This window comes from Malaclemys terrapin, chromosome 14, assembly GCF_027887155.1.
Source record: "Malaclemys terrapin pileata isolate rMalTer1 chromosome 14, rMalTer1.hap1, whole genome shotgun sequence".
NCBI classification, from domain to species: domain Eukaryota; kingdom Metazoa; phylum Chordata; order Testudines; family Emydidae; genus Malaclemys; species Malaclemys terrapin.
In genome coordinates, this window is record NC_071518.1 from 11,174,924 (window position 1) to 11,191,873 (window position 16,950).

The 16,950-nt window shown below is 42.5% G+C and overlaps 1 protein-coding gene across 2 annotated transcripts in view; it reads left to right on the forward strand.

The window, feature by feature from the left end:
* Positions 1–124: 124 nt before the first annotated feature.
* Positions 125–16,950, forward strand: part of CMC2 (C-X9-C motif containing 2) — a 40,636-nt gene continuing 23,810 nt past the window's right edge. Inside the window, exons 1-2 of one of the 2 annotated variants that reach the window (XM_054048628.1) lie at positions 125–253; positions 16,001–16,067. In XM_054048628.1, the coding sequence (XP_053904603.1) occupies positions 16,031–16,067 (37 nt within the window). In that variant the 5' untranslated portion in view covers positions 125–253; positions 16,001–16,030. The remainder of the gene's footprint in view (positions 254–16,000; positions 16,068–16,950) is intronic. The other variant, XM_054048629.1, reaches the window with a different exon arrangement.

Below are 16,950 nucleotides of genomic sequence, written 5' to 3' on the forward strand. Positions count from 1 at the left end.
AAGCGCTGTTTCGTGTCCCCCCCCCCCCCTTGGGGCATGCGCTTTGTGAGAGCTGCGTCCTGCCGTAGACTCCGCCCCCAGTGACCGCTACTTCGCAGGGCCTTCACTTCCGAAGTCCCATCTATTTCCGGGTCATGACCGCTTCCCCCGCCCCTAGCTGGGTTGCACTTGTTGTCAGTCCTGAGGTGAAAAGTGGCTGTCGCTGGGGCCCGGCTTTTTCTCCTGACGGAGTTTTCTTCTCCCCGGGATTGGAGTAAGTGAAACGAGGCTGAGAGGGGAGGGGCCAGCCGCCCTGACTCCCGCCTGTTAACTCCCCTTCCCCTCTGACTCAGGGGCGCTGGCTCCTCTTCTCCCCCCCCCCCGAGGTGTTCACTCCCCTCCAGTTCTACTTTCATAGACACGGGAGACGTGGGTGCCCCCCCCCCCCTGCATGCGCACCGGTCAGAGCATGGGGGGCTTGGAGGGGAGGGGGGCACATTAACCCCTTCCATTCTCTCACGGGGAGGAGAAGGGGCTCACTCCCCCATCTGATGGGGATAGACACCCCCATGTGCCCAGGCACACGCAAGTAAAGAGGGTTGACCCCTCGAACAGGGGAGACTGAATCTCTCCAGGCCCCTCCCACAGGAGAAAAGGGGGCCCCTGCCGCAAAACAAACAAACCCTCCTTTCTTCTTTAGCTAGGGGTCCGGGCAGGCTGCAGGTTTATCTGCTGTGTGAAGAAGGTTTCTCTTGGAGTCTGGACCTTGCCTATATCTTGACCAAGAAATTTGGACCGTGACAAAAAATAGTTGATGATCCCTGATCTGTACTGTGCTTCACCTCACTGCCATGTCACCCGCTCCAGCATTAAATTAAATTAATAAGTAAATAAAAAAGATGCGGTCTGTTCAAAAGCATCTGGCGGTTCGGCTTTGGCCTACTGTCCATCTATTGTCTACCCTGGTTTATCGTACAGCTTAAGCCTTAAAATATGGGAGCAGTCTACCCAAACTGGCCAGCCCCCTCCTCTGTGTACCTTTTCTTCTGTTTATGTTCCTATGCCGAGCCCATCCCTGGGGTCTCTTCATTCTACAGTGGTTTGCATTCCTATTGGGGCATGGTATGTCACTAATGTGGGTGTCAACAAATTTAACAAACCATTTTCTGTCTCCAAGGATTACTTGACAATTAGAGGAAAAAATAGTCTCACAAAAGAATGTGCATAAGAGTGACTACAAAGAGAGAGAGAGAGCTAGCTGCAATAAACTTGTGTTATACAACATTGATTTCCAAAGCATGATTCATTGAATGTGGCAATAAAATGTTGAAAGCATTCAAGGAAAAAAAATTCCATTACATGAACTGTCATCTTTCTGTGGTTCTGATCTAATGAATGCATCTTGACAAGTAGAGAATGGCCTGGTAAAACACCTGTCAGCAGAATTGATGAAAATACACCCTTGCAGTTTGATTTGATAATCTACTATAGTAGTAAATAAAGCCGCAAACATTTGTCGGTATGTTTAAAACTTATGGTGTTCAGTAGAAACAGTACGTCCTTAGTATGTCCTAGTCCAGGGTGGGCAAACTTTTTGGCCCGAGGGACACATTTGGGTGGGGAAATTGCATGCAGGGCCATGAATGTAGGGTTGGGGCCGGGGGTTGGGGTGCAGGAGGGGGTGTGCGAGGGGGTGCAGTGTGCAGGAAGGGGCTCAGGACAAGGGGTTGGGGTACAGGAGGGAGTGCGGGAGGGAGCTCAGAGCAGGGGGTTGGGGTGAAGGAGGGGTGTGGCAGGAGGTTGGGGTGCGGGATGCAGGAGAGGTTTGGGGTGTGGGCTCCGGCCTGGCGCTGCTTACTTTGAGCGGCTTTGGGGTGGCAGTGGTGCACAGTGGGGCTAAGGGAGGCTCCCTGGCCCCGCGCTGCTCCTGGAAGCGGCCACCACCACACCCCTGGGGACATGTGTGTGTGTGTGTGGAGGGGCAGAGGGCTCTGTGCGCAGCCCTCACCTGTGGGTACCTCCCCCGAAGTTCCCATTGGCCGTGGTGTCCCTGTTCCCGGCCAATGGGAGCTGCGGGGGAGGTACCCTCAGGCGAGGGCTGCGCGCGGAGCCCTCTGTCACTCCCCCTCCCCCAGGGGCTGCAGGGGCATGGTGGTGGCCACTTCCGGGAGCGGCGTGGGGCCAGGGAGCCTGCCTTAGCCCCACGGCGCCACGGGGGTGGCAATCCCGCAGGCCAGATCCAAAGCCCTGACAGGCTGGATCTAGCCCACGGGCCGTAGTTTGCCCACCCCTACCCTAGCCTAATGTATAAGATGTATGCAACCCAGCTTTCACAGATGTATCCCAATACAACACATAAATTAACTGTAATATAGTGCATTTGCTGGAAAATGTAGGGGTTATTCTTAATTTGCCTAATATGGTGTCTCAGTATAATAGAATAGTGTGATGTTTATATATTCTGACATAACTTTCAGTGATATGGGTATGCTGTGCTAGGGCAGATTGTCCTTAACTTTGAGTTCTCTGGGAAATGAGTCAATGTTACTTGAATGGAAACTTAATTACTGGCTGCATTTATGACGTTTTCAAGCACATATCCATTGTTATATTTTTTTTAGTAATTTGTAGGAAAATTAACAGTTAATATCATCTACAACTTTGCATTCTTGACATAAGTGTTTTAAAGTAATACTAACAAGTAGTTTAGGTCCAAAATCTATTTTTTTTGTCTTTAAAGTTGTGTATAACATAATGAACACGTTAATTAAAGTTAATAAAAACAGTGCTAGAAAGCCAAACAGTATTGTTAGTGAAAACTCAAAAAACAAACCCTGACCAATCTGTTTTGCACTTCCATAGGTAATTTGGTTAGCTTCACTCTCTTTCTAGAGTCATCATTAGTTCTTACTTTTCATGGCTACTACGCCACCATGTGGACATCCTTATCCTTTTTGTAAAGTATATTGCAAATGCTTTAAAAGCAGGATTGATGATCAAACAATCTAATAACACATGGAGCTCAGATATAATAAAAATGTACTATGAGTCAGCTGAGATGTTTAAACTCGGTGCTGATTTTTGTGTTATGCTAGATGAAAAACATGGAGGCAGGTTTTAAGGTAGAATCTGTATAAATGCAAGGGTTTCCCTGAGGTGAAAATAAATCAAGTGCAGAATTAAACCCCTTAGGCTTTCCTCTATCTCCAAAATTGAGGAATATCATAAGGGCCCTATGTTTCCTTAATATGTGTGTGCAACATGTTTATACAGACAGTGTCAGAAAGTTTAGGGGAAAAGGCATCACAATGCCTACTATTAACAAATATTTTCATGAAGTATGTGTGGGTGGCAGGAGAATCAAGGAAAGCAGTTTTATCTGGATTTGAACATTCTTCTTCAGTGCCTTCCATCCAAATATGGAAACATGTTTCTCATGCACTAGAACAAAGTGAAACTTGCTGAGGTTGGACAGTTAAAATAGATTAATCAATGGAAAATAGCTGAACAAACAGTGTCAGTGATACTAAAAATACTACTTAAAATTTAAGTGTTTTTAATAGTAATGCTTTTTAAAACTATATTTTAACCTGAGAGCTTCCCTTTAAGTATCAATGGGAATTACCTATTATGCGGGAATAGTAAACATTTTATTTAGGTGTCATAGGGCATTTTCTACCTTTTGATTAAAGGTTAAAGGATACTGTCAACCTGAATTTTCTAAATAGATTTTTTTTTTAAATGCAAGTTTTTTAGGGTATTCTTTTAAACAGCATGTCCTCAGTAGATTTTTGTTGTTGTTGTTGTTTGTTTTTTACGATTCACATAGTTTTTTTCTGTTTCCCTGCTGATGTTATAAGGGTCAGCAAGGGCAGATAGGTGGCCCATGAGCAGCAATATCAAACACACTTATGGCCATCTCCCTCTGGGTGCATGTCTGCCTAACAGCGGCAGTACTGAAATAAGACCTGCTAACTTCTAAGCTGCTTTTGAGGATGGGAAGAGGCAAGGTGGGGGTGGGGTCTTGGGAGAAGGGATGGAGTTGGGGACAGGGCCTAGTGTAGAGCAGAGGTCGAGCATCCCCGGGGAAATTAGAAAGTTGGCACCTCTGCTTTCATCCTACGTAGCTGTGTCTGGTCTTATGAAGATGTCTGGGGAGGGAGGGAAGGAGTTCTCTAGGTTCCTGTTGCTCCTCAAACCCATATTTGGGTCTGGAAAGTGAAGGAACCAGATCTCCTGGTCTTCTTCCCCCTAACACCTGGCTCGGATTGCTTCTGGCTCCATGTTGGGGTCTGGATGGGGACCAGATGGAAATGCAGATCCAACCTAGTTTTCTGGTTTCTTGCCCTCTACCCTAGCAGGGAGAGTGTAGCAGTTGGCAGGATGCTCAGTTACTTGGTCCAATATTTGGGGACTACAAATCTGCCTATTTATGTTATGTTTTTTTGTCTATATTTTGGGCATTTAGTATCTTATCCTGAACTTCCCTACACTTGCAGGTTTCTTTTTAACACAACATTGTTTCAATATTTGTTTTGTTGAACTGAATACAAAGAATAGATATAATTCATTTCTTGGCAACCTGGAAAAATCAAGAAAACTTTTTATGGGGAGGTCTTTATGAGCTTAATATACCTATATGTTTCAGGATTGTTGCTATAGGGGCTCGTCTCTATTTTTCTCTTACGACTTTAAATGAAGATATTAATAATTGGAATTTTGAAAAAAATATATTCAGAGGGATTTCTGAATTTGGGTTTTCTTTGGCAAAAAAGGGTTAATGGACAGTCCCAGAGGCGTTGAAGACTACTCTATTTTTCCTGTAAGGAGGTAAAGATAAATTTAATAATAATGCTGTATTATAAAACTTCTCCCTTTCTCAAGTAAGTCAAGAGTAAAATTTATGTAGTGTTCTTGAATATCTTGAAGTTGAAGATATGAGCTTGACACAATTTTAAATCTCTTCTTGAAGCTCAGGGAACAGTCAAGCTCAAGTTCTCTGTGGACATAAGTGGAGGCGAATAAAATAGTAACTAAAAGAATCAGAGGGGTAGCCGTGTTAGTCTGAATCTGTAAAAAGCAACAGAGGGTCCTGTGGCACCTTTAAGACTAACGGAAGTATTGGGAACATAAGCTTTCGTGGGTAAGAACCTCACTTCTTCAGGGGAAGAATGTTAAATGAATCACCTGTGGTTGGGATATGAATATTTCTAGAGCCCAGAAGGATGGGAAACTGAGGCATGGTGGCACACCCAGACTGGAAGGGGAGTGGCACCCTGCCATACCCCTAGTAAATACATTTTCTAATGGAATCCTATTTTCCCTGAAAAAGGCCCTAGTGCGTTAAGCTCCAAGGCTCTCAAACACTATAGTGATGGGTGCTTTATGGGAGCCTAAATAGATTATTATTATTTATTATTATTTTTGGCATCTTTCTCCATCTCTGACTACTTAATCACTCTCTAGGATATGCCAACTAGGGAAGAGCAGTATGCATTTTTTCTTTTAGTGTTCAGTTATACACAGGTTTCTTTAATTTTTATAATCTTGGATCACATGTTTTGTCGGTATTACTACCTCATCATTTAATTCCAAACCCTAACAATTTACAGCTTGAAAAAAGGCAAAAGCACTGACACTCATGCCATTGTAATTTGATGATTAATAATTAAAATATAATCAATTGAAGAATGAGAAATTCCCTGTTAGAACTGTTAATAAGCTATGCTTACTGTCCATGAACTGTGTTTTGAATCAAGTTTCAAATAGCTTCTTGCTCTTAATTAAAGATTGCTATCTTGTTTGGAAACTTCCAAGAAGGGAACAATTTAGTGTGACTATGTCTTGCTACTTGTAATGATACAGCATTTAAAAGATTTGGCATTTTCTCTCTGTCCAGCTGGCCTTAACACTGGCTTCACTGAACTCCATTCAGAATACTGTTAGGATCATCTTCCTAACTTGTTTGTCTATCCATGGCCTTCTCTCCATTGCATCAAATAATAGCTCCTTGACTTTTCATTTAAGGCCCTTCACCATTTACCCTGGCCCTATCTACCAGATTACTAATTTATTGAGCCATTAGCCTCCATTTTTGCTTTGCCAGCAATGGCATTTTTGATTGCCCACCTGTTTTTCTCCCCTGTAGATCTCTATGCATGGGAAGAACTTCCATTCAAAACTCATTAAGTTATCACCTTTTTCTAAACCAGGGGTCGGCAATGTTCGGCACGCGGCTCGCCAGGGTAAGCACCCTAGCGGGCCGGGCGAGTTTATTTACCTGCTGACGTGGCAGGTTCGGCCAATCGCGGCCCCCTCTCGCCGCGGTTCGCCATCCGGGGCCAATGGGAGCGGTGGGAAGCCGCGACCAGCACATCCCTCGGCCCATGCTGCTTCCCGCCGCCCCCATTGGCTCAGGACAGCGAACCGCGTCCAGTGGGGGCCGCGATCGGCCAAACCTGCCGCGTCAGCAGGTAAATAAACTGGCCCGGCCCGCTAGGGTGCTTACCCTGGTGAGCCGCGTGCTGAACGTTGCCAACCCCTGTTCTAAACCCTTACTTAAAGTCTACCTCTGCCGTGATGCCTGCAAATCACTACTTGCATTGGTTGGGCAAGTGGCGAACTTAAAGTTCTAGTTTTATAAACTGTTAATTTTGTTATCTCATCCTCCTACTCATTCGCACCCTGTTTCTGTTTAGTTCAACTGTCGGTCTCCTCTTGACTCCAAGATTTAAAAGCCGTTGGAGGCAGGGGGTGTCTTTGTGTCTAGCACAATGGCGCCCAGACCCTGTCTGGGAATTCTCGATGCTACTACAGTACAACTAATTTTTAAAAATTAATACCTCTCATAGTCTTTCTCTGTAAATAGTCTGTTTCTAATAGTTTTCTGTCCCGTTTAAAATTAAACTTGAATCACTATGTATTTTTTGAAGCAGTCATTATCCTCCTGAGACTACAACTTCTGATTAGTCTTGTTTGCCTTGACTTTTTTCATTATTCTGTTCAGGAGCTTTTCTGCAGAACCAGCATCCTAAAAAAAGGAGTTCTGGTCACATGATACTGAATTTGCTGGAATATAGGACCACAATTTTTTACTAGATTTTTAATTTTTTTTTTAAAATAGTGTATTTTGGCTTACGGAGCCAGACTCATGTTGTTATAGGAAGATGTCTAAAAAGAGAAGTCCGATAAATCAGATGGATCTCTTGCACAGTCAGTCCTGTCTCTTAACTGAAACAAAGATGTCCTTATTTTACCTTCCCCCTCTCCCTGTTTGCTTCTCATTGGGATTTTGAATACCTCCTGCACATATTGGATAGTGTGTTGTGTTAAAATTTAACATCTCAGATACCCAAATCTCCATAAAGCAGGTTACATCCTTCCACTTGGTTCCCTCTGGTGGGCCTATGTAGGGACAATTTATTTAGAGCAAGTAATACCCAGAATTGCTAAATTATGGCAAAGAAAATTGTGGACCTTAAGAGTGATTCAGATTTTTGGAGCATGGGCTGTATCTTTGAGGCTAGAGATAGTATGTCATCCGTCAAGGATGATAGCTTTTCAGAGTACCTGCCTTAGCTTTGAGATTCCCAAATATGACCTCTTCTTTTCCCATCTCCCTCATCTTATCTAACTGAGCATTCAGTAAAAAGCATTGCTACCTGCATGGTCATTTTTGATTCAGTCTGTTCCATTAAAAGCTCGTTCAGAAAGTTGGGAGGAAACTGACCTGTTAGTGTTTATCTTTAGCTCCTTTTGGCATTCTCCACCAAACTCATTACACAAATATTATCTGTATTGTGGTTGCCAAATATGGAGAGAGAAATATGGAAAATTAACAAGATTAGCAAGATTCTTAAAGAGAAATCCTAGGAGCTTACCAATTTGTGTCCTGTCTCAGCAGTTAGTGCTGCCCCATGATGAAATATACTAGCGTCTCTAAATAAATACACAGACTTCATCTTTTATACATCTCTCCAAATAATCACTTCAGATCTTAATGGTGTTTGCCTAGCATTTTAAAACCCATTTTTCTCCCAGAGCAATTGCTCTACTTTCCTAATATTATCCTTGTGCTTTACTGCTAATATTTCTTTCAGAGCAATTGCTTGTTTCCCTTGATATTCTTTATCCAGCATTTCTGTTAATAGATCTCCCAGAGCAATTTATACATATAAAAAAGTTCTTTCCAAACATTCACTGCTAAAAATTCTTTCAGCATCACTCCATTCTTAATATCTTAGTAAGTTTTCACCTGTGTTAAAATTCTACCTACATTGATTTGTTCACTACTGACAAGTTATTTACTATCTTAGAATAACTTTTTAGGGTTTTTACAAGGAAACTAGCAACCTTCCCCCAATGCTTCCTTTGTTACTCTTGAAATTTCTCCTGTCACATAGTATTCCTGACCACCAGTCATTGTGCATTTTCTCACATGTAGGTCTGTCACATCCACCTTGAAATCATCAGCTCCTCATCTCTCATAGGCTTACTCGTGAACATAAATAATACTTAGCATTTAAAGCACCAGTCATTCAAGTATCTCAAAGCATTTAACAGATGCTAATTAAGTCTTCCATCCATCATTTGAGGTGGCTTTACCCATATTATAAATATGTTAACTTGGTACACATAGTCAACAATGCAATTTGAGATTGCTGACTAAGCTTTGAAGAATGTAAAAATGATGAACTGCAAGCATACTCATGTTGTGGTCTATCATGAAATACGTTACACTGAGGGTATCTGGTTAGTCTTCTCCCATTTAAAGAGTTCATTGTGTCAGGGCTATCTAAATGTTTTTCAGGAATGATTAATCTAACAGTTTTCTTACTTTGGCTGAACACGACTTTATTTGGTAAGTTAATGACTGAACATTATCTGATAAGAGATAATTTAAAGAGGACTAATGTTACAAAGCTGAGTGATTATGTATTCTGTAAATCCTAGGTGAACTCAATGGAACAACTCGTGAATAAGATCTGGGCACTAGAAGACTTACTTGAGGAAATGTAGCTTTGAACAGACATCTGTTTATGCTATCAGTGCCTTTTCTCACTTCATATGAAAATAGTTTCTTTATATGAATTACACTACTAATCCATTCTAAATGAAGAATGGAAATGACCTTTCTATTGTCATGCTTCCCTCCCTTCTGTTGTTCTGTTTACTTCATTGGAATGTTAGTCAGTGCTTTCTATTTCTGAGGCCTTGTCTACACTGCAAAGTTTTGTTGGCAAAAGTTATGCTGCTTTAATAAAAGCACTTTAATTATACCGCTGTTGCATGTCCACACTAGTTCCTTGTGTCGGCAGAGTGCATCCACACTAGCAGCTCTTGCATCGACACAGAGAGCAGTGTGCTGTGGTACCTATCCCACTATACAACTGGCCGCAGGGTGCTTTGGGAAGGGTTTGCAATGCCTCCCTGAGGCAGGGACAGTGTCACATGATGCAGGTTTCTCAATCCCATCCTTCCAGGGGCATCCTACTAGATTATCATCTGCTTTTTCAATTGAAGGAGGTGGGGGGTGGGAGAGGAGAGTGGTGTATCTAGGTTGGGGGAGACAGCAGGCTGACTGACGTATTCTGAGGAAGGAGGAGGGGGACACTCCCCCAAGTCAGCCCCCCTTAGGGTGACCAGACAGCAAGTGTGAAAAATCGGGACGGGGGTGGGGGGTAATAGGTGCATTCCTGCAGGGCAGCAGAGATCAAAACAGTGAGCAGAGCGGTCACAGCATTGTGGGATATTGGTGGAAGCCAGTTCTGTCAGACAAACGGTGTCTACAACAACGCTTTGTCGCAAAAGGCTTTATGTCTCTGGTTGAGGTATTTTTATTTTGTCAGCAAAACAGCAGGATTTTTCCGCCAAAAATAGCTTTGTAGTGTGTACACCTCCTGACAAAACTTTGTAGTGTAGGCAAGACCTGAGAGAACTGATCAAGATGACACCACTGGCAGAAGACTGACTGAGACTGCAAGCTGATTATCAAACCACTGACACACACCACCAGTCAGTCTTACACCTATTGTAGTAATACATAATCACTGAAGAGCACTCAAAAATGTTAGCTAATGCTATGAGGAAAATCCATGGACAAATTAGTAGAGCCTTGCAAATCCACAAATATCCACTTTATATATGTCCACGCAGGGCTCTACAAAGTAGAGTTACACTGACTTACTATGGTGTGCAACCAAAAATTGGTAGTGGCATGGCAGAGTTCTTACTTGAATCACTTAGGGCATGTCTACACATAAAGGCTGCAGTGTAACAGCTGCACTGGTGCAGCGCTTCAATGAAGACGATACCTACTCCGGCGGGAGGACTTCTCTCTTTGGTGTAGGTACTCCACTTCCGCGAGAGGCGGGTAGCTATGTCAATAGGAGAAGCCATCCTGTCAACTCAGTTGTCTACACAGGGGGTTAGGTTGGTATAACTACGACACTCAGGGGTGTGGATTTTTCATACCGTTATACTGTAGTTATACCATTGTAAATTTATAGTGTAGACCTGGCCTTAGTTGGATGCAGATACTGGGTTTGTCATCTGCAGTTTTAGGTTCACTTGTTAATTTTCGGAAAGGAACATTTAGCAATTTGTTTAGTTCAAATTTTGCTGCATTAGGAGTATAGTGTAGTATTAGACTTCCACACAGTAATGTGGAGGAGGGGCTTGAAAGAAAATACCACAATTATATTAATGTAGAGGACTGTTTAAAACACTTCAAAGAATGTAAATACACCTCTACCCCGATATAACGCTGTCTTCGGGAGCCAAAAAATCTTACCGCCTTATAGGTGGAACCGCGATATATCGAATTTGGTTTGATCTGCTGGAGTGCGCAGCCCCGCCCTCCCCCTCTCCCCCCGGGAGCACTGCTTTACCGGTTATATCCGAATTCATGTTATATCGGGTCGCGTTATATTGGGGTAGAGGTGTATTCTTCAAGGGCTTGCTCATGTTGATTCCATGTTAGGTATGTGTGCCCCACCTCCGTATGCGTCCCATTATGCCATTACACAGCAGGCACAGGATGACTCAAGTTTTGGTAGAGCAGTGCTGCAAGACGCAAGACCATGAACTCCGAGCCCACCTCCAGGGATACTGCTTGTGAGTCACCTAACATGGAATCGATATGAGCAAGCTCTCGAAGAGGAAAAAATGGTTACCTACCTTTTGTAACTGTTGTTCTTTGAGATATGTTGCTCATGTCCATTCCATGATCCAACCTCCTACTTGCCATTGGAGCTGACAGCAAAAAGGAACTGAGAAGGTGTAGGGCTGGTGGCGCTTCATATAATGGCGCATGAGCACAGCACTCCAGAGGGCGCCAGAGCCGACCCTATGGATACCACTAGGGGGAAAATTTCCATCAGTGGTACATGCAGCGTGCACACACCTAACGTGGAATGGACATGAGCAACACATCTAGAAGAACAACAGTTAAGAAAGGTAGGTAACTGGGTTTTTTTCTCATTGTGGCAACAGGGAGACTATTTCAGAGGCTGGAAAATTAAGAGGCTTCCATGTTGCTTGGATTTGTGTAAATTTATTCTGTGAGCATTATAGACTGTTAGGGTACGTCTACACACCACTGAGACACCCATGGCTGGCCCATGCTAGCTGACTCGAGCTCCTGAGGGTTGGGCTGTGGGGCTGTTTTATTGCTGTGTAAACTTCTGGGCTCTAGGACCCTGCGGGGTGGGAGGCCCAGGCTCCAGCTCAAGCTTGGAAGTTTACACAGCAGTGAAACAGCGCTGCAGCCTGAATCCCGGGATCCTGAGTCAGTTGGTGGATTTTTCTTTGCTGTGTAGACATGTCTTTAAGGCTTAGAGTCCCTGCTGGGCAGTGTATTGGCTTGATTGAGAGTGTCTAATCTTTCTGGCCCCGAACTTCCCATCACCAGTTCAGTTGCACAGTTGGTAGAAATAGCGGGATCACTACTGCAGACAGGACTTTAGCTGAACATCATCATTTTAAGCACTGTTGTTTAACCTGAAAGTCTAACTGTCATTTAATGGTGCTTAAAATGTCAGCGTTGATGATACAGTGGTTAGAACAGCAGTGGTTGCCTGGAGCGTGGTTTACACTAGCATTCTCACTCATGATACCTATTGGGGCTGAAAAGTTGTAGAATTCTCTGCCATTCTAAGCAGGGGAAAGCTTAGTTTTTAAACAAGATCTAAGTGACTGGCCTCTGTGAGAGGAGAGATTATTTCTTAAAATGACAACTAAAAATTAAATAAAATACCACATTGTACAAAATACTGACTCTTTCCTTCCTCCTGAAAGGGACACTGCTAGATACTTTTGGGCCCAAAATTCAGCTTTTCTGTGTGGCTTTCAAAAAGAAAATTTCAAAAACTTGAATGAAGAGAATTTCAATTAAAATATTTTGTTCTATAGTGATGGAAGGGGTTGGCTTTAAACATAAAAATGAGTTGTTTGTGCCCCAAGTGTGGCTATTGCAATGTGAGTAACTTACAGTGAAACTGACCATTGTGTTTTCATTGTCCAAGGGAGTGAAGTACCAAAAATAAACAAAACATGAATGATTAATAGTATTTGATTTTTGAAGATCCTTTCAGTTTTAATCAAAGGTAATGGTAGTGACATAGCTAAGGAAGGCGATGTTGAAAAACGACTTTTGACCTCATGTCCCTCTATTTTTATGACAATTTCTAATAGGAACTGGATTTTAGAATTTCTATTAAAGGGTGATTCACCAGGTATTAACTCCTTGCCATTGGTTGAATGGATCCTCATTAAGTGGAGTTCTTGCTTCTGGCAGAAGTCATTGCTATTTATTTCATTAGGCAGTACTGTTTCTCCGGGAGATGTCCCAATTAAGTTGCCTCCTTAGTTAAGCACAGCCTCTTACATTAAAGACAAGTTAACAAGTTTTTGTTCTGAGTAATTGCTTGTGAAGGGAAGGTTAGTAACAACATCAGATGCCAAAGCTCTTAGGTAACTCTGAGGTAGCTATTCTAACTATAGTGAGGGCTTGTCTACACTGGCAATTTACAGTGCTCAGGGGTGTGAAAAAACACCCCTCTGAGCGCAGCAAGTTTCAGCGCTGTAAAGCACCAGTGCAGAGAGTGCATCAGCGCTTGTAGCTACGCCTCTTATGGGGGTGGGGTTTTTTTAGAGCGCTGGGAGAGCTCTCTCCAAGCACTCTGTTGCGACTACAGAAGCCACATTAAAGAACTGCTGCGGCAACGCTTTAACGTTGCCAGTGTAGACTAGCCCTGATAACTTGCAATATTCCCTTCAGTCCCAACTGCTGTCAACAGTTACTCTTGTATATATGTTTATTCCTATGTGGAGTTCTTTGAAGAACTGATTGCAGGGTCAGGCACTTACTCAGCAAATCTAACCCTGATGTGGAAGGTGTGATGCTTTGGGATTCACCCAGGCCAGTAAGGGGTTCAGTCTTGCAACTCTGGGTGCCTTAAATGCTGTACAGCTGTGGCTCACAGCCATGTCACCAACAGCCACCATACAAGCAAGAAAGTCTCACTCTGGCTTCCACTGCTCCATTACCCTTTGCAGGGGGATCTCACTAACCCTTGTAACCCAGAATTGTCCCCAAAAGCATTTCTCTGCTGTGCTCAGCTCCCTCTCATGGTAGCACTCACAAAACCTTCTCAAGTTTGCTGCTCTTTTAAAGTGACAGTACACAGCAGCCTGTTAGCTTAACTGAGATTAACACAGCCTCCATTTGAAATACACAGCACTGAGTTGGTGTATAGTAAAAGTAAAACAAATTTATTAACACTAGAACATAGATTTAAATGGTACTAAGTAGAAGGAGTAAGGATAGAAATGGTTACAAATAACTAGACTAAAATGTGATTTAATATATTAGTCTTCCCAGGAGCGCCGCCATCTTTTCTGCCGCCCTAGGCAGCGGAAGGTCCCACCCCGAAATGCTGCCCCCCACAGAGGCAGCGGAAGGTCCCACAACCGAAATACCACCGCGGTCGCTGCCCCCAAATTGTAGTGCCCTAGGAGACTGCCTAGGTTGCCTAATGGGTTGCACCGGCCCTGAGTCTTTCATTCAAAATAGTTTTCTCACCATAGTCATTCTTCCAGCCTGGCTGACCAGTCTTTAGCCAGGATCCAATGCAGAGACCAAAGCACTTGGTTACTTTGTCTGAAAGGTGAAGGATAAAATGACTTTTGCCTTTGCTTATATCTTCCCAGAGTTTACTGATCCTGTTCCACGAGGCAGGAAGGCTTCTTGTGAGTGCAATCACCAACCCCATTGAGATTAAGTGGTCATCTTCCCCCACTTGCTTGCCTGATGGCTTTTTTTTACCTTGCATGTGAATGTGCTTTTCATTGTCTGAGGTCATATCTTCATTCACATTGGAGACTGTAGTCAAGCCTGCAAAACAACATTGCTTTGTCTAGGACCCACTGGGATTAGGCGCTGTCTGCCAAATACATTTGAGGGACATATTTTCCAGCACATCTGTATAGCTTTTTACATGTCAACTGTACATACACCATGCAAGAATACTAATGATCAGTGAGTTACTAGTTTGAGTATATTCTAGTTATTAGTGAGTTACTAGTTTGTGATACAAGACACCTTCTAAATAAATATCATGACAACAGTGTGTGGGGTGCACACAAAGGTGGGCAGGCCAGCTGAGACGCATTGCTACATACCAGGAAGCCCCTTGCCCTGTGGCATTGGGATGCTCTTAGGGTCACAGAGGGCCCCTCTCATAACAGATTATTTATCTTCAGTGTTAGGCCACGTCTCTTCATGGAGCAGTTCAATGGTGTACCTATACTGATATGCTATACAGCAAAGCCCTCCTAGTGCAGACGCAGTTGTATTTGCAAAGCTGCACTTTCACTGGTATAGCTTATATTGTTATCCCCAAACAAAACAAGCTATACTAGTACAAGTATAGTTTTGCCAGTATAACTGTGTCTATACTAGGGCCTTCTGCCAGCACAGCTATGTCAGGGATCAAAACCTCTTCACATCCCCAGTTGATGTAACTATGCCAGCAGACGTTTGTAGTGTAGACATAAGTTTAGTTTAGCTTCATGTGCCTTGCCACATTTCTGGCTGTTGAATAGTGTGCAGTAGGAACAGCAGTTATCTCAACATTTATTACTTAAGATGTGAAGTGACATGAAAGCCTCTTTCTAGAATGGGGATGATCTAATTCAGGGGTAGACACGGCGAAGGCGGCACGCGAGCTGATTTTCAGTGGCACTCACACTGCCCGGGTCCTGGCCACCAGTCGGGGGGGGCTCTGCATTTTAATTTAATTTTAAATGAAGCTTCTTAAACATTTTAAAAACCTTTTTTACTTTACATACAGCAATAGTTTAGCTATATATTATAGACTTATAGAAAGAGACCTCCTAAAAACATTAAAATGTATTACTGGCATGCGAAACCTTAAATTAGAGTGAATAAATGAAGACTCGGCACACTACTTCTGAAAGGTTGCCGACCCCTGATCTAATTTGTATTTCCTTGTAGCATTCTACAGGCCAGATCATTCTAATAAGCAATGAAATATTTTTTTAAATAGAGAGCTTCAGTCAGTGGATTATGTATTTGAATTCAGTATGTCAACTATTTAGATCACCTTTAATCAAAGTGTGTTGTGCAAATATGGTAGATGATAATGACGCTTAGGGTATGTCTACACTGCAAAATTGTTGAGACAACTTTTGTCCTTCACAGGTACTTAAAAAAGCCTCCCCGCGAAAGACAAAAGTTTTGCCGACGCAAGTGGCAGTGTGAACGCAGCTTTGTCGGCAGGAGCGCTCTCCTGCCGACATAGCTTAACACTGCTCGCGGGGCTAGAATTATTTTGTTGGCAAAAGTGCTGACAAAGAGCATTTACACATGCTGACTTTTAGCAACAAGGCTGTGTCGACACAGCCTTGTCTTTAAAAGCTGCGTAGTGTTGACAAGCCCTTAGTTACCACTTTAATGACACTTGCTACCTGCTAATTCACTGTGTGTTTCTATTTTTAGTTTCCCTGTTGTTTTGGGGATTTGTCAAAGATGAACTCAGATGATTACATGTCTTGGAGTGGAGCTAGTATCCTTTCATGTAACCTCTCTAAAAGTCTTATCTTTTTTCCTATTATACACATTTATGTAGCAAATATGATCTTGATATTTACTACTTGCTGCAAACTTTAGCCTCTAAAAATTGAGGTTTTTTGATATAAAGCAATTTGAAGAAAAAAAGTGCTGCTAAGTGCCAAGTTATAAACATAACTTGTAGTCAAATGTAATATATTAACTCTCTTTGTAATTTTAGTAACTAATAGAGAAGCCACTTTTAGCTAATAAGATAAGATAAATATTTTAGAGCAACCCTTTTATTAGGACAGGTCTACACTTAAAACTATGAGCTACTGTAGCGCTTTAGAGAAGACACTGCTATGCTGACAGGAGAACTTCTCCCGTTGGCATAGTTAATCCACCTCCGATAGCTATGTTAACGGGAATGGTTTGAGCTGAAAAGCTTACAAATATAATTCGTGTTAATCATTTTGCTATTTAGTTTGCACTCTAACTCTAAACAAAAAAGCTGATTGTTACTGTTATTTTTGTTAGCGTGACACTGTTCATCTGGATTGCAAACGGTTTGGGGTAATATCTAAATCCCCTTCCCAAAACTGTTCATTAAATTAAAATTAATCACTGAGCATTTGTATTAATATTAGATTTTGTTACAGCACTTTAGACAAAACCTAAAGTTTAGCCTTAATAAGATTTCTTTAACTATTTTATAATTAACAAGAAATTTTAAATTGTATACACAGTATTTTATTTTTGGGACGTGATTTTTTTTCTTAATCACCAAGTACATTTTTGTAGTACTGTAGTTGCTAAACAAAATCAGAATGTGTCTGTGTCCACCAAAGGGTAAAGCTCATTTCTATTTTGATATGCTAGCACGCTTCTGGAGTGTG